Here is a 24838-nt window from a genome sequence, read left to right as displayed (position 1 = left end):
TCATTTTTAATTAAACCAATAAAAGTAGTTGGAGAGTTGACATTAAAAAATAGCATATCCAATCGTCATTTTACAATTATTAAAATGTTCATATCGATAAAATAATTAAATATTTATATTTTTAAAATAAAATTATTTATATTATTTTAACATTAAGCTATGTTTCACGTGCAAAATTGGAACAATAGCTTAAAAGTTGGATCTTATGCAGTTATATTTGGCATTGTTTACTTGCATATGTATTGATGCAAATTCGTATTAATGTTGTAATAATTGTCATAGTTTGTGTCTATCATGATTGACAAACTAAACAATTGAGAAGATGATAAGTTTGACTTAATTCAAATTATAACCATAATCGTAAAGATAAATTTGACAAATTGACCGATTTTAGGTAAACACAATCGAATGTAATTTTAATTAACATTTACGATTGCAATCTATTACGATTGATCTATGGATAAAACTTAATTATATTATAACAGTTAAAATTATGAATCAGTAGACATGGTGTAAAAAAATTAAAATATGAGAATGAGAACAAAATTAGAGAATGAAATTGGTAGAACTATGAAAGAAGAAGCAAAATGAGAAAGAAAAAATAAATTAGATGATTGGTGTATGATCTAATATGTAACTTACGTTACGTTTTGGTAACTATAATTCTAAGCACTTTGATATAAAATGACAGATTCTACAATAACTTTATTCATTAGTAATTGAAGCGAGAGTATGTTTGATAATTCAATAATAATAAAACAGTGCATAAGTTGAAAGACAAGTTTTTGTCATTCATAGTTTGAACGATTGTTGAAGAATTCATTTTCCCCTATAAATTGCTATCCTTCTTGAATTTACCGATACCCATTTGTTTATTAAGTTTCAAATTACACTCTGACAGCCAAAACCCAGAATTTCAAAAAGTAAAACCAATCATCAGACGCGAACATGATGTTGATAATCTGTCCATTTTGAACCAATCAGATCCCAACCCATATCGTCAAAACTTCAGCTACAGAATTGTTAATTTACAGCTTCCGCCTTCAAAATTCCCACAACTTTTATGAGCTCCAGATGGTAATCTCTAATCCGCTGACTCCAAATTGAAGCAGTTGGTGAAGGTAACCCCCATGAATTGTTCATTTGTTTCTTTCTGCTTGAGTTCATTTTGATTACCATCTGAATTTAGAGCTACCCATGTATCATCAGTAAACAGATTTTGATTACAAGATGGAAAAGTATCTCTTTCTATAGAAAATGGTCGTTTACCTTTTCCAGAGTCTTTTCCATACTTTCAGTGCATGATTTGTGAAGAAACAGCTTGTATCTGTTGTTTCACTCTGTAAGCAGCCTTCTTATCATAGTTGCATATCAGTTGGTCCTCCTCCGAATTTCTATTAACTGGAGTCACCTTTATTAGACTCTTTTGCCCATTAATTCGAGGATACTGCTATAGGAAAAAGGGATCTGTCGGTGCTCACTGCTCACATTGGGAGAAAAGAGCATAGAATTCATTATAGCATCAGCTTTTGGGGAGATACTCTCAATAACAGCTCCGGTATTATCAGAACTTGGGCAAGAAGAAGGGAGAAGAATAATCAATAAAAGTTCTTTCCGAGATAACAGGACCCTCAGATCACTGACCATTTGCATCTGTAGTCTTTTTGATTTTGTACTGTTCCCTTCTTAAAGGTGCCTTTTTATGGAACCATTTTGACTTCTAACTGTACAGAAAGCAGGAAAAGATTACCCATGATCTTGATCTGATTAATGACTTCCTCTCCGCTTTTTGTCGGGAGAAACATAATATTGGACTTTTTAGAATGGACCAAATCACGCACGGCTCTGAATGCTCGAAGGCTCTCCAAACCCCGAGCATTGCAACAAGGGAGATTCATGGACTTCGGTGGGGCTGAAATCAGCCTCTGCCTCTAAAATAACAAAATCTTCAATATTCTTATAACTCACTTTCCTCCACTCGAGCATTTTTAACAGCCATCGAGTCATCCCCAACCACTTCTTTCCATTGTCAACGCTTCTCTCAGGAGAATGAATCAAAGGACCGAGCCCCGAATCTTGCTCGTCTTTTCCAGTTCTTTTGCTTCCCAACCCAGGACTTGATAGCTTCCTCACATATGACTTTTCAAATGTTTATTAGTTATATTATATTCATATCAACCACGTTTTTTTGTTGCTGTTATTTTGTTATTTTTATTTTTTAGAATTATGATTCATTGTTTTTCTTAACGATATAATAGAAAGTATCAATTTTCATCCGTTGAATCCATTTAAGTGTGAACAACTGATTTAAATGTTGACAAAAATTTAATACCATGCATCAAATAAGATGTCATAATATCAAATACGATGTCATAATGTCGACAAAATTAGAGGTTGGAATCAAAAGAAAAAAAAGAAAAAAGAAAATTGTTGTATTCTCTTTTTTTCTCGAGGAAAATCAGTAACTATTTTCTGATGGTTTTCCTGACTTGTATTAATGAATGATTGAGGTATCTAATATGTAACTTGTTTTGCATTTTGGTAACTAAGAATTCGAAGCAATTTGATATAAAATTTGTGATTCATCGATAATTTTTCAGTATCGATCAAGAGTATTTGTGGATAAACTATGGATTCTCCATTACTTCGCCGTGGTGAATCAGCGGATAAGCGGTGTTGTAGAGGATTGATTTTTCTTCCACTCGGAATACTTGCCATCACAGGTAGTTCAACTTATCTTCACATTTGTTTGTTCATTTATTTTTCTTAACTTTTGGGTTTCTCACAAATCAAGGGCCGAAGAATTCTCATCTGAGGGTAACTGAATTGTTTTAGCAAACCAATGATTTTGAGTCTCATTGTGCATATCTTGGAGTTTTTTTATTTTGGTGATGATTTTGACTTTGTTTTACTTCTCTGTTTTGAATGAATTAAACAAAAAAAAAAAAAAGGAAAATTCTCTGTTTGACTGATTTCGGCAGTTGACTGGAACTATGTTTTGGTGTTATCAAATTTGACTGGAAGATGAGCTTATCTACCTGCCTCTTTACTTCAGATTTAATTGGTTGTTATTGCCTGAATATTTGTGACTGATTCGGACTTGTTTGATTTCCATTTTGTAGTTGTTGGTCATATCCTTGGAGGTTCAATAAACGATTCAGTATTTAACGGGGAAAACAAGTACTCTGATGGAATAGGTACCTATAATTCTGAAATTGTTGAGTCAGAGAAGGGAGTTGTTGCTGCTGATGATGGTCGTTGCTCGGAAATTGGAGCGTCGGTGCTTAGGAAGGGAGGTCATGCTGTTGATGCTGCAGTTGCAACAGCATTGTGTCTTGGTGTGGTGTGTTCGATGTGGAGCGGGATAGGAGGTGGTGGTTTTATGGTCGTGCGATCTGCGTCAACTTTGCAAGCCATAGCCATCGATTTTCGGGAGACTGCACCCTTAGCTGCATCTCAGGTTCAATATCTCTCTTTTGATAAAACAGATGGATTTCTTTTGGCCTCCAACACTTTTGGTTCAAATAGTCAAGTAGTCCTGTGTGTAAAAGATGAAGGTGGAGGGTCTGTCCAATGGAAAAGGGAGAGTGAAAAGTTGTAAGATATTTCTCTTTGGCAATATGCAGGATATGTATGAAGCCAATTTGACAGCCAAAGATATTGGGCCACTATCAATTGCAGTCCCTGGAGAGATAGCTGGCCTTCATGAAGCTTGGTTGAGATATGGTCGTTTGGCTTGGAAGTCTTTATTTGAACCTGCTATAAAGCTTGCCAAGGATGGATTTGTGATTTCTCCTTATCTAGGACAGTCTTTAGTTTCTTCTACCGAGATGATACTACATGATCCTGGGTTGAGACAAGTTTTCGCACCAAATGGCAACATATTACAAGTAGGTGACACTTGCTACAACGTTGAACTAGGCAAGAGTTTAGAAGCTGTGGCAAATCAGGGGCCACAAGCCTTCTATAATGGAGTCGTTGGAGAGAAGTTGGTGAAGGATGTGAGAGCAGTTGGTGGCATTTTAACCATGGAGGATTTAAGGAACTACACGGTTGAAATAACAGAAGCAATGACCATTGAGGCAATGGGCTACACAGTGCATGGCATGCCACCTCCTTCAAGTGGAACACTTGGACTTGCTATGGTTTTTTTTCTCTTTACCTCCCCAGTAAAACTTTTGTGTTTGGATTGAATGTCCTTTATTTGAGCGATAATGATTTCAGAATCTATTCTTGAATGTTCAATCTTGGGAAACAGGTCATGAACATCTTTAAGAGCTATAATGACCCTGATGCTACTAAAGGAAATCTTGGCGTACATCGCCTAATTGAAGCATTGAAACACATGTATGCTGAACGGATGAACTTGGGGGATCCTCGGTTTGCCAACATTAGCAATGCCGTCTCCAACATGCTTAGTCTATCATTTGCAAAGAAAATTCAAGAAAAAATAGTTGACAATACTACTTTCCCTTCAGATTACTATCAATACAGGTGTGGATGAAAGGGAAAACATGCTTGTTCTACCTTTTTTGTCTTCTAATTTTTAAAGAATATAGCGTTACATTTGTGGGAGTTCCTTTGACTAGCCAAAAAGGTTGTTGATGCCTTAACTTCATAGTTATGCTCAGTGTCGGATAATTTTACTTGTTTTTGTGCACAAATTCATGACACTAACTTGTTGTTCTCTATTACTAGGTGGAGTCAGTTAAGAGATCATGGAACAAGTCATTTTTGCATTGTGGATGCGGAGAGAAATGCGGTATCTTTGACAACAACCGTAAATGGGCACTTAGGGGCAGGCATTCTCTCACCCTCTACTGGTATTGTTCTTAATAATGAGATGGGGGACTTTTCTACACCCACAAATATATCTCCTGATAAACTCCCTCCAGCTCCAACCAATTTCGTCCAACCAAATAAGAGGCCCCTCTCTTCCATGACTCCTATTATTGTCACAAAGGTACAACTTCCATTCACATATTTGGTTGATTTGGATCTTCTTCTTCTTGCTCTAATTAGTCCACATTAACTCAGGCTCTGCTGAAATAGATTATATCTATGATATAATACTAATCCTTAATATATGTTCTTTAACTCTTCTCTATAATGGCGAGGTTGATTTGATTTCGATCGGCAATAATTATCCTTAGAATGTTGTTTGTTATTGATAGGATGATCGATTGATTGCTGTAATGGGAGGTAGTGGTGGTATGAAGATACTTCCTGCAGTGATTCAGGTTTTCCTTAATTATTTTTCCTTGGGATTCCAACCTTTTTCAGCAGTTGAAAGGTCAAGAGTGTACCATCAGGTTTGTTACTCAGTTTCGAGGCAATTTATCATCACAAAACATTGACATTATAATGCATAGCTTGTGTTGTCTCTGCAGTTGATTCCAAATGTAGTTAAATATGAAAATTTGACGTGCATAAATGGCGATCACGTCGAATTCTCGGCCAAAGAGAAGCAATTCTTGGAAGACAGAGGTCATCAAGTGGTAGCTATGGATGCAGCAGGAGCCATTGTTCAACTTGTAGTTCAAAACTTCGAAGATGCCATTGACATAGGTCGAAAGGGTGGAAAGATATCCAACAACCAACAAGATTTTGGTCTTCTTACAGCTGTCTGTGACCCTAGAAAGAACGGAAATCCTGCGGTTGTTTAGGATATGTGACTTTGCCAAGTGCTTGCAAAAGTGTTTTAAGCTTTTCGAAAGTCAGTTTGATTGGGCTCTTAGGTTAGTAGATGAAAAAGAAAGAAATGTTTTCTTTTTCAAGAAATGTTTTCTTTTTCTTTTGGTATTGATTCCCAAATCTCTTCTGAAAACATGTTGCCTCCTTTTGTACATTGACTTAGTTTATCCATGTAAATGTTTTTTAGTTCATACAATAATAGAAATATTGGATGCAGTTGACTATGCCTTTTCTTGACTCAACGACGTGTATTTTGTTATTCAAATGGTAGTTTTGTCTTTTTTTTATTATCGTATTTAACGACGGAGATTATTCCAAGTAATTAAATTTTTTCAATTTAGTCCAAGAACTTAAGTATGTATTAATAATTTAATCACTTTTATAATTTTCTTATCAAAATTAGTCGTTAACTTTTATTATTTTAAGTCTCATTACTAATTTTTATAATAAATGTTAAATCGTTTTAAATCTTAAAATAAAAAGTTGAGTAAATTATTACAAACCAAAATTAATTTTCGAAGTAAAAAGGGATATTCAACCAATTTTTATTGAAATTTAGTTAGAGGAATTTCGAATCATAAAAACGACGTGGCAAAGTCAAGCTGTGACACGTTGCTACATATCTGATCGTACAATAGACCTTTCCTGATTTGTGCGACTTCTTCCAATAACTTGAGGCATAAAGGCTAATTTGACGCTCAATTGCCTAAGCGCTTTGAAGACTGAAGAGATTCGTCGTTGGATCATCATGTATAGAGCTGCAGCTTCACGAATTACGTCTCTTAAGGTTACTAAACTTGATCCTCCCCTTTTCACCTCTTTGATTTTAATGTCTTATTTGCATTTTGTTCTCACGCAACGCAACCGGTCTTTTGCTTGTGATTGTTTCCGATTATTTGGTTTTTACTTGTGATTTTCTTTAGAAATGGATCTGAATTCGTTGCTCTGGACGTTTTTCTGCCTTCTCGAACTCAGTTTTGTAATTTACGGTTTGTTTAGTTGAGTTTTGATTAGAAATACACTGAATTGGAGGTGAAAGTGAGTGTTTGAAGTCTCTGTTGGGGAAAAATGATAGCGTCGAAGTTATATGATCTGCATATTGAACTGCTAGGTTATTGAGTGTCAATAAGTTAGGATCTATTTTGAATTATTTTGACCCGATTGATAACCATTGTGTTTTTAATTTTATGTATCTGAAATTTATGCTTGTTTACTCCCAGATTTCGCTTGAAAAACATTTTTTTTTCTGGTTTTCAAATCTTTGCTGGTTTTTCTTTTTGAAAACATTGGTAGAAAGCGGATAACAATCTTCTATTCCGACTTCCCCTTGTGAATTGACTTGGGTTGCAGGTATGGTTCTGGCTGTATTGGCTGCATCTTTGTTGTATATATATTTTTTTACTTCATTTTGGAATAACCCATTTTCAAACTCTTGAGTATAAGGATAAAATGAAGGTAGTGTTTATAAGCTTAATTTTTCACCACACGAGGTATTAGTTCTTTTTTATTGGTTAATTCTGTATGGCTGGTCAGTAATAATATATAAAACAGCTGTGTTTGTCATTGATTAAGTTAATGGAGACATAATTTACGATAGTTATAACCATCTGAGCAGTTTGCATGGTATAAGACCTTTTAGAGACGCACTTGTGATTTTAGTTCAATCGAACATGATAGAAGGCATCAAAGTCATTTCTTCAAGCGGTTCAAATCTTCCAAATATGACTTCCTTAAAATATATATAAACAATCTGCATAAGACATCAGGAAGCATATGAGATAATGATGATAATTTTGCTTTTGGATAATTACTTAGGGGCGTGCAAACAACGGGCTATATAGATTTGCAAGCACTAGTGCTGTTGCCTCAAAGCAAAAATCTTCTGGGGGTCTCTTTGGCTGGTTTCTTGGAGACCGTTCTACATTACCCCCACTAGACTTTCCCCTGTCGGATGTGACTCTTCCGCCTCCATTACCAGATTATGTTGAACCTGGTAAGACCAAGATCACAAGTCTGCCAAATGGTGTAAGAGTAGCATCAGAAACATCACCGGTAAGATGAGATGCCATATGAACATATATACTAGTTTTCTATAATTGTCTTGCTCGTGTTCCGTTTATGAAGGGGAAATTGAACTCTTATTTGTTCAATGCAGGATCCTGCTGCATCAATAGGTCTATATGTTGATTGTGGTTCAAGTTATGAGACTCCAGAAACTTTTGGTTCTACCCATCTGCTAGAACGCATGGCCTTTCACACCACAAGAAATCGCAGTCACCTACGTGTTGTGCGCGAGGTAGAGGCAATTGGTGGCAATGTGCTTGCCTCAGCTGCAAGAGAGCAGATGGGCTACACCTTCAGTGCTTTGAAGTCATATGTCCCTGAAATGGTGGAGCTGCTTATTGACTGTGTCAGGAATCCTGTTTTTCTTGACTGGGAGGTCAATGAACAGGTCTCCTAGGATTTCTTTCACTATGAATATCATTAATAGCTTGCGCCACAAATTTCCTAATTACTGACTCACTGAGAGATCGAAGCTTGTGTTAACAGCTTTCAAGGGTAAAAGAAGAGATTACTGAAGCTTCCAACAATCCCCATGGGTTACTTCTGGAAGCCATCCATGCTGCTGGTTACTCTGGTGCATTGGCAAATTCTCTCGTAGCCCCTGAGTCTGCTATACATAGTTTGAGTGGTACAATTTTGGAGAATTTTGTTTCTGTAAGTTGAATGGGAGCTTATATTATCATGTTTATTTTTACAATTAATTTTTTGATAATGTTAATTATTTACTGGTCTTGCTTCTTCCTTCAGGAAAATTATACTGCATCGCGCATAGTACTTGCAGCATCTGGTGTTGAACATGAGGAACTCTTATCCATTGCTGAACCACTTCTATCTGACCTTCCAGGTGTTCCTCATCAGGAGCCAAAATCAGTGTACAATGGGGGTGATTATCGTCATCAAGGTGATTCTGGGGTGTGTATCATCAATATTGTATATTGTACCATCCAGTCTTCATTTCCAGGTATCATTTGTTAATTGTTCTCTCTTTCAGGATGGGAGGACACATTTTGCTCTTGCATTTGAACTCCCAGGTGGTTGGCGTAATGAGAAAGATGCTATGGCCTTAACTGTTCTTCAGGTTTTAACAATGAATATCTTTTATGGTTAAGTGGTTTTCACGACACTTTGGTTTAGATCATGCACACACCCCCTCTAGTTGTTCAGTCCATTTTTCACTTTATCCCTGTGAAAAGTAAAAAACAATGATATATCTCATCTCCTAGATGCTACTGGGAGGTGGAGGGTCCTTCTCAGCTGGTGGACCTGGAAAGGGGATGTACTCTCGGCTGTGTAAGTCCTAAATTTCTTTGACTTTGATGTCCATGTATCTGAGATCCTTATTTTGTATGTTTGTTTTTATGTGTGGGGGGTTTGAAGGGAGGTGATCCATTTTTAATTTACCCATTCAATCCAATCCAATCCAGTCCAATTTTAGTTTGCCCATGCTGTGTTTTTTTGAAGTGTTAACTTCTATGTATTTGTTGATGTGGTGAGCAGATCTTCAGGTCTTAAATGAGTATCCACAGGTCCAATCGATTTCAGCATTCAGCAGTATTTACAACAATAGTGGCTTATTTGGCATCAAAGGAACTACTGTAATGTTTCTCTTTAAATCTTCTGTTAACTTACCATAATGCCAATCCTCTATGTTGATCTTGATGATAGAATTCTTATTTACCGCTTTATAAACATCTACTCTAATTGTAGGGTTCTGATTTCGTTCCAAAAGCCTTTGATATTGCTGCTAGCGAGCTGTTAGCTATTGCAACTCCTGGAAAAGGTCAATCATGATGCATTCTCTTTTCCAACATTTCCAGATGAACCATTATATCTAACTCGATTGTGGATAATGTTTCTTTTGTTTACAGTTCAACAAGTGCAGCTAGACCGTGCCAAACAGTCAACAAAGTCAGCTGTGCTAATGAATTTGGAATCCAGGGTATTTATTATTATGTTTTGAGTCTCGTTGCCTTACCATACCTGGATGTTAGGTTGATGGAAAAGAAAAATAAAATAGCATCATGTTTTTAAAAATGTTGATTTCTTTAGAATACGTCCCCTTATTGTGATTGTGGAGCTGTATTTTGTAGGTGGTTGCTTCGGAGGACATAGCCCGACAAGTTTTGACATATGGTGAACGGTATGGTCTGAATCATTTTATTGTACTCTGCATTCACCATGACCAGCCTTTCTAAATGCTTTCCTCTTGTTCTTGGAGGGTGGAATGAAATCTATTTGCAAGATTTAAAATTTATTAGGATGTCGTTATGCTGTTATTACTCATTAAACTTTCTGTTCCATGGTCAATTGTTCACATTTTCCAAATTATATATATCATTTCACCTACTTAGTGTCTTTTAATGCTCAAGGTGCAACAAAGGGCAATAGTCTCTAGGGCTCAAGTGCAAGAAGCAAAAAGAAAAAAAGCGTAGACTCTTTCTGTGACACAGTGTATATAAAACTATAAAAGTACCACATAAAGAAGAGAAAACTAGTTGAAGCGGAAGTATGAAAAGCATAACCCTAAACACAAAGAATTCTGCATTTAGAGTTAGTAAATTCTAATTTTTTAGTTAATTAGACCGATTAAAGGCAATACTATACAGAATCTGGTCATAGTTAAGGGTGTTTTTTTCTTGAGGGCTATTAGAGGTTACAAATATAATGTGAAGTAGTTATCTTCTTTATTTTAGGCGAGATTTACAAAAAACAATATTGATCTATCTTCAAGGCTACTTATGCTGATTTTTAATGATCGTGTGTTATATCTTAAATATATAATGTATGCCACATTATCCAGGAAACCTGTGGAACATTTCTTGAAAGCTGTGGACGAAGTAACTCTGGACGATGTAGCTTCAATTGCACAAAAACTTCTCTCATCTCCATTGACAATGGCCTCATATGGCGATGGTATTCATCATACTCTATGAGATCCTCTTGATATCTGTTTATCTCAATTCCTACAGAAAAAAAAGAGCTCTCTTATTAGCTTTCTCTATATAATTATTTCTTTATATATTGTTGTTCTGCAGTTATTCATGTTCCAAGCTATGATTCTGTCAGCAGCAAGTTTAAGTCAAATGATTGATCTTTTTCTATGAACAAATAAAATTAGTCCCCAGACGGAACATAGAAATTGCTATCTTCAAGCCTTGTACACTGTCTTCTGAAAATAAGACAAAGTATAAAGATCCAGTTTATCTCAATAATTGGTAAATTTGAGCAAGCCCCTTTTTGTCAATACCCGATCTCTATTTGATGGTATGTTTTGTTCCATCTATCTAATAGTAAAGTATTCTTCAGTTAACAGTTCCATCTTGAAGAAAGTTCATGTTCTGAAAGCAATTTCAGAATGTTTGTATTTTGGAACATTGCAATTTGCGAGGCCTCTGAGCAACAATCTGAGTTGATTTTTTTTTAATCTTTAATAATAAAGTGCTACTTGAAACACATGCTTGTGATTTTAAGTATTTTTAGATTACAACAGTCCTTTTAAAGATATATATATTGTAAGAGTAAGCTGGGGACCTTACTTTGTTAGTTTGAATGGTCAATTTTAGATATGCTTTTAGACACAATTAACTTTAGAGAAATAGCAACTTTGTGGCAGAAGATTTTAGTTTAGTTTAGTGCATCGTTTATTCGTTATTCAGAGCTTTTTTTCTTTTTCCTTTTCTTTTTCTAGTTTTTCAGTTACTCAGATCTCTACTAAAGGATTGGTTGGATACATACATACGAGGTATTATTCTCCTAAAGTTACTGTACGAATCACTTGGAAAAAAAAATTGTATATTTCTTCTTAAAAGATGCTCCAAAATATTAATTCAAGATGACAGATATAATTCATGCATAATTGAAATCTTCTAATTATTATTATTCTTCATATTCCTTGATTCATTTTCTTCTGATGTCAGTCAGTATCAACTCTAATTATTTGGTACTTTGCCTTAATAATATATTTTCCATAGCCATCATTTTGATCTTAGGTTCTTTAGAACTCCCCTTTTGGAACCTTTTCTTTTTGCTATTACTACATGTGAATGTATTAATGTATATTCATGTTGTGTGTATGTATTATGTATATCTATATATATAACTGTGTATAAGTCATATTAAAATTATTAGATTCATATCCCAATGAGAAAATAGTTAAGAAAGTATATATGCCTGGTGTGAGAAAGCCAATGTTTTGTGGGTCCATTTCTTGATTAGTCAATGTCAACCATAAATGGATAATGTGACTAGCCATATATGAATAGGGTATCATCCATTTAGATCTTTAGAGAGAATATATACTATTTTGCTCATTTCTAGTAATTCATGTTTAAAGATATAGTTCTTGGTTTTTATTTCATTTATATTTAGTTTAAATCATTATTCCTTGTCCCCACATGTTTTGGTTTTGTCTTTATACTCAATATTTTATATAAATATATTTCATTTTGTTATATATTTATTATTTTAGTTTTTATTTTTTACTTTAGATATCTGATTAGAATGTAACAAATTTCTTTTTGATGTGATATGATATCATATCATGGGAACATTGTGTGCACCATATTGATGTCATATATATATATATATATAGTTGTAGAGAAGTACAAGATTGATGTGTGACCATACTAGCTTTGATGTGATTTTCTTATTTAGATAAGCGAAGTGGATGCATTTGTTATAAAAGTAAAAGAGCAAATGTAACGAAATGAAATTCATGAACTAATTATAGCATAAAAAGAAATAAAGTTCGAGATGGTTATTTTGTTACCCAACATATGAATAAGGAGATTGAAACCTTTTTTCGACTTTAGAATGTATGCTAGTTGTAGCGTGCAGGCGCTTTAGCTTTACATTTGTCTTGTTTTATACCCTTTTTCTTGACAAAAAAGATTTTATACAGTGATTTGTTTTCACAACAATATATATATATATACTGTGGACAAAAATTATCTCAACATACATCTCAATAAATTGAAAGATTTGTGGAAACATTTTTAGATACAGTGAAAAGATTGCCAAGGATAAGATTCAAAATAAGATTAGATTTTGTATAGGACGAAGAAATGTGAAATTTTCTAGCTTGTTAGATTCACTAGTACATGAGATTGTCTCATCGAAAAATGGAAAAAAAAAAAAAAAAAAATCTTTCGACCCTTCTACTAAAGGAAGCTTACATTGTCAGACACAATAACATGGTTTTTACTCGAACATCAACATATTTAATTCTAAATCCTAGTTACTCGACACCAATAATTTATATTCCTACTTTTACAAAAGCTTGACACGAAGCTAATATATATTCTAGGAACTTCCATCTTTTCTTTTTTTATCTCTTATGTATTACATTTATAGTTACCAAGAACAATTCCTTCCAGATCGTGAATAAGAAGTAAACTTCATTATTATTATTATTATTATGACTACTCCTTTTCTAAAGGACTTAACAAATACAAACAAACAAACAGTAATTTTTAAGGTAAGTAATTGGTTTTTAACCTTAAACTAAGAAAATACAAGTGATATAAGAGTGATATTTGTTTTTCTAATGAAAGAAAGAAAAGAAAAGAAAAGAGTTGTGAGACAAAATGAGCAAGCATGGGCAGAAATCAGTTGGAGAAGACATCATTTAAGAAGCTTCATAATGATTTGCTTCTTGACTCATCAAAGGAAGTATGTTATAAACGTGAATGGCTAACCATCATCTTTTCAATTTGCTTTTGTGGGCCACAAGTTTTTCCCTTTTCTCGACCACGTCATACCCTTCTCGGCCCCACTCCCTTTTCCCTGTCCACAGTTTTCCCTAAACCCTTAATTTTTCTATTCACTTCCCCTCCCCCCCCGACCCGGTTCTACGTTAGGTCGGTTACGAACAAAGTGAGTATAGCTAAACATTAGTTTATTAGAACAAAAAGTAATTAAGTATAGCTATAAGCAGTAATTGAGATGTACTGTTCTGTTCTATTTAGGTCGTGTCTCATTTTTCAAAAAAATTTTAATAAGGAGAATGAGAGAATTTGTGGGATTAATTAAAAAGAGAATGTTAATAAGATTGAATTAAAAAGGGGGGTGGGGGTCCATCAAGTATACTGCTGAAATGCCTTGCTTATCAAGCAACCTTTCCTTCTTAATAAACTCTCTCTCTCTCTCTCTCTTTTATAACATTCATTCATAGCTAAAAAAGCATAATGAGCACCACCCTTAGCTCAATACCCATGTGACTCTCTTCTCTTTCTCTCTTCCATTTCCACATGAATATATTTTGCCTTCCCCAAAGTGAAACTGTCATGCAAACAAAAAAAAAAAAAAAAAAAAAAAAAAAGATAAAAAGAAAAAAGAAATCCCTGATCAAAGTTTAAGAGTCTAATTTTTACCGATAAAAGTTTGAATGTATAATTGCATGCGATTACTATCATAGTTGGAAAAAAGAAAAGAAATTAAATAAACGAACCAAATAATAATAGTGTTAATTTGTATTATATAAAAAGAGAAAAAGAAAGGGAGTTTTAATTAATGTTATATTATTAATTACCATTAGAATCTGAGTTTGTACTCAAAGGCTTTGCCACGTAATTGTAATTAGTAATAGTCTTAGCTAATTAATTCACTTCAAGTTGGTAGTCTGTTGTTTTTATCTTCTTCTTCTTCAATATTTTTTAATATTCTTATTTAAAAATGCTTTCGATACACTCGAATTTGTTAAGTAGCTAGATTGATGCATCCATGTTATTTTCAACGAATGGAGTTGTGTTTAAGTTGGTTTGAGAACTTTTAGGTTTGTATCTATTATTGTTTGGGAAAAAACCTACTTGGATAAGTAGAAAAATATTAGAGAAATTAAAAGAAAACAATAACGTTAACTTAGGAAAATTAAAGGAAAAACCAATGACTCGATCATCAGAAAGAAATTTATTATGTAAAAGAATTGTTATAATCCGACCAAATAATTTTCTTCTTGATCCTAATTACAAGAGCTCTCTTTCAAAAGCGTTAGGACTTCTAAGTGTTTCTAATTAAGATAATTTGAAATAAAAAAACATAGATTTTTTTTTATAGTGTTCGAAACTCATTACTTTCTCGAACTTTTCCAACGTAAGACGCATGTTTTGCCAAAATTTCACATATAAGATACAAAATCAAGAATCTATCATGATAAACACAAACATATAGACTAAACTTTTCCTCACTTTAACAATATATGTGTGTGAAAAGGGAGATATGGCTGTGGGCTAAAACAAAACCATATATATAAAATTAATATGTGTATATATATATATATATATTATAAATGGTTATAGTAATTAGTTAACTTTAGGAATTGGGCCTAAGAGAGAGGGTAAGAAAGAAGAACATTTCATTGTTGGTTTGGCTTTTGCTTTTTTAATTTAGTCAGTCAATTGTTCAAACACACAAAAGAAACAAACCAACAGACACTCTTAAGAGCTTTATTACAAAGAAATCAACTTGGTTTTTTCTTCTCTCTCTCTCTCTCTCTCTCTCTCTCTCTCCCTCTCCCTCTCCCTCTTCCTCCCTCACCCTCTTCGGTTTTTCCTTCTTCCCACAAAATAAATTCTTACAATAATATCATATATATTTTTTATATTATATATTATATATTTATTTATCATATATATCATTTTCTATATCCCTCTTCTTCTTCTTCTTCTTCTTCTTCTTCTTCTTCTAAAGTTTCCTCTCTAGGTTTTCAGTCCTTACCTTTTCCTTTTCCCCCTCTTTTTCTCTTTGTTTCTTCAGTTAAAGTTAAGACAGCAAAATTCTATTTTTTTTTTCAATTCTTCTATCTTGTTAAAGCAATAAGTTTTATATCTCTCAAAACCCACATCGACAGTTTCTTCTTTTTCCTTTTTTTTTTCTCTCTTTATTTCTTTTCTTTAGGGCTCTTCTCTGAAGATCTTTCTCGTGTGGGTGAAAAAAAAAATCGAAACTTGTTCTTCTTCTCTTCTAATTTCTCATTTCTAAACAAAACCCACTTCTTAGAATTCAATTTTAGTAAGTGGGTTGTGAAAAAAGTTTTCTTTTTTTCCTTCAAAGTTATGAGATTTTACTATACCCAAGTTCATAGAACAACAATAAGATAGCATATTATATCTTTGATCTCCTTTTAATCGAAACGACCATGACAACGAGTATGGCAAGTACGAAGAGCAATTTGGGGTCGATAACGAGCTCGGATCTTATCGATGCGAAACTAGAGGAACATCAAAAGTGTGGATCGAAGCAGTGTCCTGGGTGCGGGCACAAGCTAGAAGCAAAGCCGGTAATTAAAAAAACACAGGACCTTATGCTATGCTATGCTATGCTATGATTACTTTATTTTATTTGTTTTGAGTTTGTATTATGTATAATTAGGTTGGAAATTTGGAATTGGAGTTATTTTGTGTAGGATTGGTTAGGTTTACCAGCAGGAGTGAAATTTGACCCAACAGATCAAGAACTGATAGAGCATCTTGAAGCTAAAGTTGAAGCTAAACATGACATGAAATCTCACCCTTTGATTGATGAGTTCATTCCTACAATTGAAGGTGAAGATGGGATTTGTTATACTCATCCTGAAAAGCTTCCGGGTAAATTATTTTTCTTTTTAAAAATAAATTAGAACTCTTTCTTTTTCCCATACTAGAAAGAATGATAAATGTGGATAAAGAAGAATATTTTTAGTCAAATTTTAGAAAAAAAAATTGGGAAATCATTCTTTGGATTGGATAATATATTTATGTGTAGTTTAATTTGCTTTTATATGTATCAAATGCACAATTGTATTTTTTCTTTTTTTTTTTTTTCCCTTTCTTTCAAGTTGGATATGACTTTGAGGGGAAACCCCTTATGGTTGCACCTAAGCCAACTAACTTGGAATTTTGCTCAAATTTTATTTTTTGTTCTTTTTTTAATTTATAAATGAATTTCCTCTCTATATTTTTGAAGAAAAGTATTTTGACGTGATCGATGATCTTAATAACGGTTGGATGCAATTTCAAAATTTATCCAACTTTAAACAACATATTGCTGAATTTTTAGCAGAAAAAAAAAATGCTACAAATATGTATGTATGTTTGCATATACATTAGTGTTCAACAAGATTAAAATACATCTTTTTAGTTTTTGATCTCTCGTATATGTCATCGTATAGAGTCGTCAGCTATACAATGTTCCAACTTCTCAATTCATTTTTTTTTCGTTTTCTTTTTCTTTTTTGAATGTAGGAGTTACAAGAGATGGATTGAGTAGACATTTCTTCCACAGGCCATCGAAAGCTTACACAACAGGAACAAGAAAGCGAAGAAAAATCCAAACGGAATGCGACTTCCAAGGTGGAGGCGGTGGCGGTGAAACACGGTGGCATAAGACCGGAAAAACACGGCCGGTCATGGTCAACGGCCGCCAAAAGGGCTGCAAAAAAATCCTTGTTCTTTACACCAACTTTGGCAAAAACCGAAAACCCGAAAAAACCAATTGGGTTATGCACCAATACCATTTAGGCCAACATGAGGAGGAGAAAGAAGGAGAGCTTGTTGTTTCTAAGATTTTTTATCAAACACAGCCTCGCCAGTGTAGTTGGTCTTCCTCGGACAAGCCCGTCAGTGTCGGTGTTAGCCCCGAGCTTAGCGGCGACAACCTTGTTCTTAGTAGTAGAAGGGAGAGTGGGAGCGGGAGTTGTTCGTCTTCTCGAGAAATGACCACTGGCCAGAGAGACGAAATGTCATCCGTAGGTGGTGGTGGTGGCAGTGGTCTTTGTCCTCCGCCGCATATCACTGCTGCAACATACGCCGGATTGGATCACATTCAACAATTCAAAGCTGATCATTTTAGCTTTGGTCCGTTCAGAAGAACCTTTGATGAGGTTTGTATTTAATTTTATTATTCCATGCATATCTCCTTTTTCCATTTTTTAATGGTTTTCTTTTTCTCTTTAGAAATTAAACCTTTTTTTTTTCTTTCTAAGAATAATGCTTTTCTTTGCCTTCTTGATTTTCTCTAATGTATTTTGGTAAATAATTTTCAAATTTTAATTTTCTCTATTGGGAGCAAAAGATTTCATGGTAAAAAAGAAGGAATAATATATAGCCTTTTTTTTTCTTTCTTTCTTTTAATTTCTTTTTTAAGCTTAGGGAACATAAAATGAAGATTAATGCATGATTAGAATAAATAAAATGAAGATTTAATCATCATATAATTTAAGGAGATAAGGAATCAAATTGGAAAGTTTTTATGTAGGTTTTCTCATACCTTATATTTTGCTTGCATTTGCAGCATAATTTTATGAGGCTAATTTAGAGATTTTTGGAACATTATAATTTGTCATCTAACTAAAAATAAGAATTCCTTACCCACCAAATAGTAACATTAAATTGACAAAACAATACCAATAGAAAACAACATATAGAAAATTTAAAAAAAGAAAGAAAGAAAGAAAGTATTGCTTGAAAGTTAATTAATTTTGTCCTATTTTCTCCCATAGCCTGGCATTGGAGAAGCTTCAACGACAAGAGAAGCTCCCCCGACCGAGGACATCGGAGATCATCGAAACCACCACCACCACCTTCAGCGGCAGCACCATCATCCAATGGTGACTACCGCATTTCAAATCACTCGTCCTTCAAATCCAATCTCCACAATCATCTGTCCGCCTCCTCTCCACCATTCCTCGATCATTCTCGACCACGACTCATACCGAGTTTCTCCACTAATGCTGCAAAGTGAAAGCTTTCAGGTAAACTAATTAACTACATTGTCTCATTTGATATCTATTTAGCTTTTGAAAACTTTACCCTCTTTTAACTTTTTTTACAATAATAATCTTCATCTTTTCTAAGAAAACGTAGAATGATTTATAACCAAATTTCAATCTTTCTTTTTAGTATATAACGATTTGAAATACAAATGAAAAGTCGTGTTTATTAAACATAAAACCTAAATTTCTCCATTTTCTATATGGCATGTAAATATAAAAAGTACATACATTGGGGGTTAAATGGAGAATTTCCTTTGGTGTGTGTTAACTAAATTTGCAAAGATATGGCATAGTACAAAATCTTTTTCACTTTGGAATATTATAAGCTTTGGGAAAGAAAGATTAAAAAAAGAAAAAAAAAGTCACTTAAGATGATGATTTTTTTTTTCTTCTTTACAGCAACAACAACAAGAACAACATCATAAGCTAGGAGGAAGGTCTGCTTCTGGTTTGGAAGAACTCATAATGGGTTGCACTTCATCTAATATCAAAGAAGTAAGTTCATTTTTATACACCCTTTTTTTCCAATTAAAATAATATTATAAATTCGGTCCTTAAACTTTTAGATAATGTGATTTTAAACGTGACGAGGACTGATTAAATTTATTATTAATCGCAGTATAAATTAGAAAATTTTAGAGTAAGGAATAATATTTATGTAAAAGAAAGAAAAACACAAATTCTTTAATGGGTATATTATTTTGAATTAAAGAGTTATGAACTTTATCTTTCTTTTCATTATAGATTTCACCATAGAATCTATGTTTTTAGTGTTTATTTTATGATAGAGGAAAAGCAAAAAAAAAAAAAAAAAAAAAAAAAAAAAAAAAAACTCAAAAACTGATCCAGACAAGAGAATATATTCTGCCTTCATTTAATTTGGAATGAAACTACTAAAAAAAAATAAGAAAAAAAGAAAGAAAAAAAAAAGTTGATAAATTGAAATACAAATCTCTCAAACTTCCTACTTTTGAGAGCCATAGTGGGTGTGAGCTTTTTGTTTTGAAATTTTTTAATAGCTTAATTATTTTTGTTTAATATCTTTATAAAACACAATAAAGCTCTCCCATTTCTGGGGTTTTGGTGGATCTCTAACTTTGTTAAAAATTTTAATTTAAAAATAAGCTATGAGTTCTCTCTTTGATTTTTTTTTTATTTGTTTTTAGAGTTCAAATTGGAGACTTCTTTCACTTTTCTTGAACTTTGTAGCCTTTGTTCTAAGCAATAATAGCTTTAAGGTGGGAGAGGTTAAACATTTGACTTAATTAGGAGTGATTTCTTTTCTTCTAATAATATTGAATTACCTAAGAACCCAATTAGGCAGAGCTTATTAGTGTTGATCATATAATTATTTAATTTATGTACCTTTATCTATTAGACTAATCCGTTGAGTTAATCGAAGATTTAACAAAGTATTTTTTTGGAGATAGATATTAGTGAACTTACCTAACTATTAATTAAAATGCAATAACAATAGATTGACAAACATAAACACCACATGAAAAGCCGATAGGATAGAGCTCCTAATGAATATTTGTGTATATAGGCAAGTACCTTATCTTATTATATTTTCACATTTGTTCTTCCCATTGTGTTTGATGCTCCAATTTTTGAAGAAAGAGATGTTTTAAATAGCTCAAAATGATGGCTAAATTAGGTTTGATATTTTACTAAATACTATCTCGTGATGATTAAATAGACTAATTAATACATTTTATATTAGTATATACTCACAATCTCCTTTGAATGAATGTAACGGACTAAGTCCGAGTATATGATGTAGGTGTTATAGATGTGTCAAACAAATATTGGATATATAATAATAAACCTACAAAGAGGAAAACTAAATGTGCGAGGGGAAACCCTAATTTTAACTTTGAGATACATATAATATATTGTGCATGGTTTTGTGTTTTTCTTTTCTTTGTCTGGTTTTTGCAGGAGTCAACAATGGGAAACAACCCTCAAGAAGCAGCAGAATGGATGAAGTACTCTCCTTTCTGGCCTGAACCTGACAACCCAAATCATCATTGATAAAACCAAAAAAAAAAAGGAAACACAAAACAAAACCAAAAAACACCCAAGTTTCTTCCTTAATTAAAGAGACAACATTATTATCCTCATCATTATTATTACATATATCCTCTATATACCTTCTCCTTCCCCCCCCCCCCCCCCAAAAAAAAAAAAAAAACCCCATCAATTAAACAAAATAATCCCATTTCACCTTTTTTTGTTCTTAAAAAAAATTACCAAAATCAAACCAAGTCCATGGTGGAAAGAAGGGGGAGAAAAAGAGGGTGCAGCTTTAGAAGGAAAAAGGGTCAAAGAGGCAAGAAAAATGCAGTGTTTGAGCCATCAAAATCATCATACTTATCATTACACTATCATCTTCTTCCATCACTTAATATTCTTTCTTCTTTCTTTTCTTTTTGTTTTGAAATTTTTGTATAGTTTTGCTTTTGTGTTTTTTTTTTTTCACACAAAAATAGTACAACAGAAATTTATATACATTTCTATATCTCATTGAGCTTGTATTATTATTAATTATATATATTACTCTTCTTCTTAGGAAATATACATATATACATATGTGGAATTAAATAGATAAAGAGAGCTATTGTTTTGAAAAAAAAAAATTAATGAACAAAAGATGTCTGGCACACTTTGAGTTGAGGAATTATTTACTTTTTTTTTTCTAACTTCACCTTTATAATTAAGCACTTTGGAGAGAAACACACACACACACATATATATATTTGTAGTGTATTATTGTTTACTTTCATTTCTTTATCAAAAGGAAAGCAGCTGCAAATATATGCTTCTCTCTTTCAAAACCTTTAATCTTCCAATAGTTGTCTAGTAACATGAAATAAAGTACCATTACTCTCTCTTTAATTTTCTCACACTTCTATATAGGATATATATATATATATATATATATATATATATATATGATTTATTAAGACGATATTAGGGGTGCGAGTTAAACAAATTGAATTGACCATAAGAAAATTATTTAATACATATTTGATGAACTCTAAAAATTTCATTAAATTATTTTTTGGTCTATTAGTTTTCTTGAGATATTAACAATAAATTAATTGATCAATTTTGATATAAATTTGACTTTTTGTTAAATTTTAAAAAATATATCGAATAAGTTAAGGGTCAATTAAACCAAACAAAAAAAAATCAAAATTGAAAATTCATGGACTTATAGAATATGAAAAATACATCCAAAACCTAAATGTCAAAAGACTAAAATCTTGTGATTTTTGTAACCTTAGTTTAGTTTTTGTTTACATATATTTCAATTATTTTTCAACAACCTCCTTTTTCTAAGTTTGTGCCAATGATATGTCATTGTTATAATTTTCTTCTTTTTCTTAAAAAGTAAATCAACTTTAAACATATCTCAATGTGGGAAATCAAAGAATGTGCTTTTAATTTTCTTTTCTATTCTTTCTCATCCAACCATAGTTTGTGTTTGGGTTCAAACTTATGTACTCCATATACATGTCGGTAGCTAGGGTTACGTCGTTTTCCCCCCCTCCGAGATGTCGATTTTTTCTTCTTGCAGCTTGGGGAAATTTTTTTTGAGGATCTTAATAATTTTTTTTTCTTTGTGTAAGAATAACATGGGGTTTCATACTTTATGTCAATGTTCTTGTTTTTTGGTATGTTGGTTGGGACGACTCTTAATTTAATTAGCTTCCCTTTTTACTTTATTCTATTCTAAATTATGTACTCAACTTTATTTTTATTTTTGAAGTAATTTTATATATATATAGAGAGAGAGGGTAACGTGGTGCATGTTGGGTTCTTTTTTTTTTTTTTGTTTTGAGGACGTGCATATATGAAGAACTATATATAATAAAAATATTGGAAGTGATTTGGTAGCTGTTTCATCCTTAGTTTCTAAAAGGAATAAAAGAAAGGAAACAAAGATATTATGAATATTAAAAAGAAAGAGAGTGTGACAAGAATAAACTTTTGTATTTGAAAATGACCTATTATTGTATATAATGTTTGGCTCATCATCTTCCAAATCTCTCTCTTCCTTTCTCCTTTTATGTTTGATGAACATATTTATATTTTATTTTAGAAATATAAAAGTTTGGGGTAGGTAAACTATTTTTTGAACTATAGATATATAAACATCTTAACAAAGTTAACACATTTTTAACACTATCGTTTAACTAAAACAAAGTAAAAGTCACCTCACTTCACCATTGAAAACATCAATCGGCAAATGTATATAATTTATCTATATGAATTTATTGTTTCAAGTGTGTGGGCGAAAGTTTGGTTCGGTTATATTGTTTTATATTCATCTTTTATATATATATACACACACACATATATATATATATAAGTTTTTTTTTTTTGGCATTTTTCAAAATAACAAACAAAATACAAAATGTATATGCTCTTCTATTAATTGGTTTGTTTTCTTTAATTTATAGTTGTTTCAATAGAAAAACAATTACTTTATTATTTTCTTATGTAGGGTTAGAAAAAGTAGGAATGAAAGGGAGAGAGAGTGTGTGAAAGATCCTAAGGGGATTAGGGATGGTGGGTGGGAATATTAGGAAGAGAAGGATATGTAGCCATTCAAAATCAAAATTCATATGAAACTATAAAATAAAATAAAAGAGGGGCAAAAAAGGTGATGAATTGGTTCAACCTAAAAAGAAACTGATATAATATATATATATAAAAGTATATATAATATTTTTTAGAAAAATTGTAAATATATCAAAATTTGTCAAAGTTTATCAATGATATGGGACTATCACTGATAGATTATAATGCAAATATTAGTCTATTACTGATAGATAAACCATAAGAGTCTATGACTGATGAACTTTGCTATATTATTTACAATTTTTTAAAATGTTACTGTATACTTAATTATTGTTTATAACGTAAAGGTGTTAATTCATTATATAATTAGCGTAATTATTAGAGTATGTATGGGGTTTGGGTTTTAGGTATGGGTTAGGGTTTATCTTTTTGGGTTTGCAGATTTTGGTCCCAAAAAGAAGTTGCAAGAAGAATTATAGTTAGTGCAAAGAAGAATATCACAACATGGCCAAACTCAACCTTTTCTTGGATTCTTCCACAATGTGCCCATAGACATGGGTTTTCCCTTCCTTTTTTGCATTCTAATTTTTTTAATACTCTCCAACCATATACTACTTTTAATTCTAAGTTTAATTAATAAGATATGTTGCTAAAGACAAATCAATTATATATGTGTGTGTAAAGTAGTACTTTACTTCGGCTCTAAGTATATATGCTAAGGAAATTATTTATTCGAGTACAATAACTACGAAGTTGTTGACGAAATAGTTTATCTCGACGATCGATAAGGATTATGTCAATTATTGTTGATGTAAACTCATTTTGGCAAAATATAATATTTATTTGATTTATGTGAACCTAATATGAAATGATGCTTGTAATTATCAATCGAGAGTGGAACCTGAAATGATATGACAATAACCTAAAATGATGAGGGGTGAACATGAATTTTTGATCTATTAGGTCACTTCACTACCATGCAATATCATTTCCTAGTCGATTTCTGTTCTCAAACGGTAGGTTTAGTAGTTTTAAAACGTTTATGGAAGGTTTAGGACATGAAATTGTAGTTTTTGAAAGAGAAATTTTCTTTTATTAAAGAAAAATTATGAACATGGTAGACAATCAAACTACATATATCTATATCACCAAATGACTTTCTGATGATATAGTTTGGTAATTAATTACTCAAGATTTTAATATACTAGAGCTGTTAGATATAATTGATTAACTTACAAATACGTCATTGAATTCATATCATGTTAATCAATTGTGTTTAATTTCAGTGTTATCTTTAACATTTTATTGTATCCCATAATAATGAACAATACTTCTTTTTCTTCTTTTTTTTTTCTTTTGAACATAAATAAATCAATTATTCTTCAAAAGCACTTTCATAATTTAATTTGAGTTTATCTCGATTTAATCTTTGATTAGTTAAAACCGATCTACATTTAGTCTCTAATGTTTTTTTCTATTGTTTTCTTAAGAAAAAAAATATTAGTTTCGACCTAACATCATCGCTAAGTATCTCATTTTTCAAAAACTTACAAATAATAGTAAGTAAATTTTAAAAAAAGGAAAGAAATTAAAAAGAGAAAATATGGAGCTAAGAGAAATTTTTATAATTTTCCTCTTAAGTTATTTTGTTTGTTTTATTATTATTATTTCTAAAAAAAGAAATTATTATCATGGATGAAATTGGAGCTTTTTAAGCAATAGCGACATGCTAAATAATTAAAA

General features: G+C 32.2%; 3 protein-coding genes across 5 annotated transcripts; all 3 read left to right on the top strand.

Annotated features, from left to right (window-relative positions):
* The first annotated feature begins 749 nt into the window (after positions 1–749).
* Positions 750–5918, top strand: LOC103498319 (glutathione hydrolase 3). Of its 2 annotated transcripts, none has more exons than XM_008460896.3 (8): positions 750–1121; positions 2601–2723; positions 3123–3460; positions 3627–4145; positions 4259–4494; positions 4699–4963; positions 5175–5312; positions 5391–5918. In XM_008460896.3, exons 2-8 carry the CDS (start codon positions 2630–2632, stop codon positions 5664–5666), a joined length of 1866 nt encoding a protein of 621 aa, XP_008459118.1. In that variant the 5' UTR covers positions 750–1121; positions 2601–2629; the 3' UTR covers positions 5667–5918. The 2 variants fall into 2 exon arrangements, with proteins under 2 accessions (XP_008459118.1, XP_050940863.1); XM_051084906.1 differs by having other exon boundaries at positions 805–1121; positions 1457–2723.
* Positions 5919–6316: 398 nt separating this feature from the next.
* Positions 6317–11211, top strand: LOC103498308 (mitochondrial-processing peptidase subunit alpha-like). Its single transcript, XM_008460876.3, has 13 exons — positions 6317–6481; positions 7510–7746; positions 7850–8146; positions 8245–8412; positions 8506–8670; positions 8750–8836; positions 8982–9048; positions 9256–9353; positions 9466–9538; positions 9627–9697; positions 9849–9898; positions 10559–10671; positions 10794–11211. Exons 1-13 carry the CDS (start codon positions 6443–6445, stop codon positions 10847–10849), a joined length of 1521 nt encoding a protein of 506 aa, XP_008459098.1. The 5' UTR covers positions 6317–6442; the 3' UTR covers positions 10850–11211.
* Positions 11212–15458: 4247 nt separating this feature from the next.
* Positions 15459–21168, top strand: LOC103498293 (NAC domain-containing protein 75-like). 2 transcript variants are annotated; one of them, XM_008460856.3, is made up of 6 exons: positions 15459–16033; positions 16160–16340; positions 16977–17614; positions 18233–18484; positions 18905–19000; positions 20447–21168. In XM_008460856.3, exons 1-6 carry the CDS (start codon positions 15893–15895, stop codon positions 20537–20539), a joined length of 1401 nt encoding a protein of 466 aa, XP_008459078.1. In that variant the 5' UTR covers positions 15459–15892; the 3' UTR covers positions 20540–21168. The 2 variants fall into 2 exon arrangements, with proteins under 2 accessions (XP_008459078.1, XP_008459086.1); XM_008460864.3 differs by having other exon boundaries at positions 15464–16033; positions 16147–16340; positions 20447–21032.
* The last annotated feature ends 3670 nt before the right edge of the window (positions 21169–24838 follow it).

Source organism: Cucumis melo, chromosome 5 (genome assembly GCF_025177605.1).
Source record: "Cucumis melo cultivar AY chromosome 5, USDA_Cmelo_AY_1.0, whole genome shotgun sequence".
Lineage (NCBI taxonomy): Eukaryota > Viridiplantae > Streptophyta > Magnoliopsida > Cucurbitales > Cucurbitaceae > Cucumis > Cucumis melo.
The sequence above is the reverse complement of the archived record's forward strand: the minus strand, read 5'-3'. Positions and strand labels throughout refer to the sequence as shown.

Coding starts and splice junctions, on each gene's coding strand:
- LOC103498319 (XM_008460896.3), top strand. CDS start 2,630: ATGGATTCTCCATTACTTCGCCGTGGTGAATCAGCGGATAAGCGGTGT. Junction 3,461..3,626: donor CACCCTTAGCTGCATCTCAG/GTTCAATATCTC, acceptor GGCAATATGCAG/GATATGTATGAAGCCAATTT. Junction 4,495..4,698: donor TCAGATTACTATCAATACAG/GTGTGGATGAAA, acceptor CTCTATTACTAG/GTGGAGTCAGTTAAGAGATC.
- LOC103498308 (XM_008460876.3), top strand. CDS start 6,443: ATGTATAGAGCTGCAGCTTCACGAATTACGTCTCTTAAG. Junction 9,049..9,255: donor GGGGATGTACTCTCGGCTGT/GTAAGTCCTAAA, acceptor TGTGGTGAGCAG/ATCTTCAGGTCTTAAATGAG. Junction 9,698..9,848: donor TAATGAATTTGGAATCCAGG/GTATTTATTATT, acceptor TGTATTTTGTAG/GTGGTTGCTTCGGAGGACAT.
- LOC103498293 (XM_008460856.3), top strand. CDS start 15,893: ATGACAACGAGTATGGCAAGTACGAAGAGCAATTTGGGGTCGATAACG. Junction 16,034..16,159: donor ACAAGCTAGAAGCAAAGCCG/GTAATTAAAAAA, acceptor TATTTTGTGTAG/GATTGGTTAGGTTTACCAGC. Junction 18,485..18,904: donor TGCAAAGTGAAAGCTTTCAG/GTAAACTAATTA, acceptor TCTTCTTTACAG/CAACAACAACAAGAACAACA.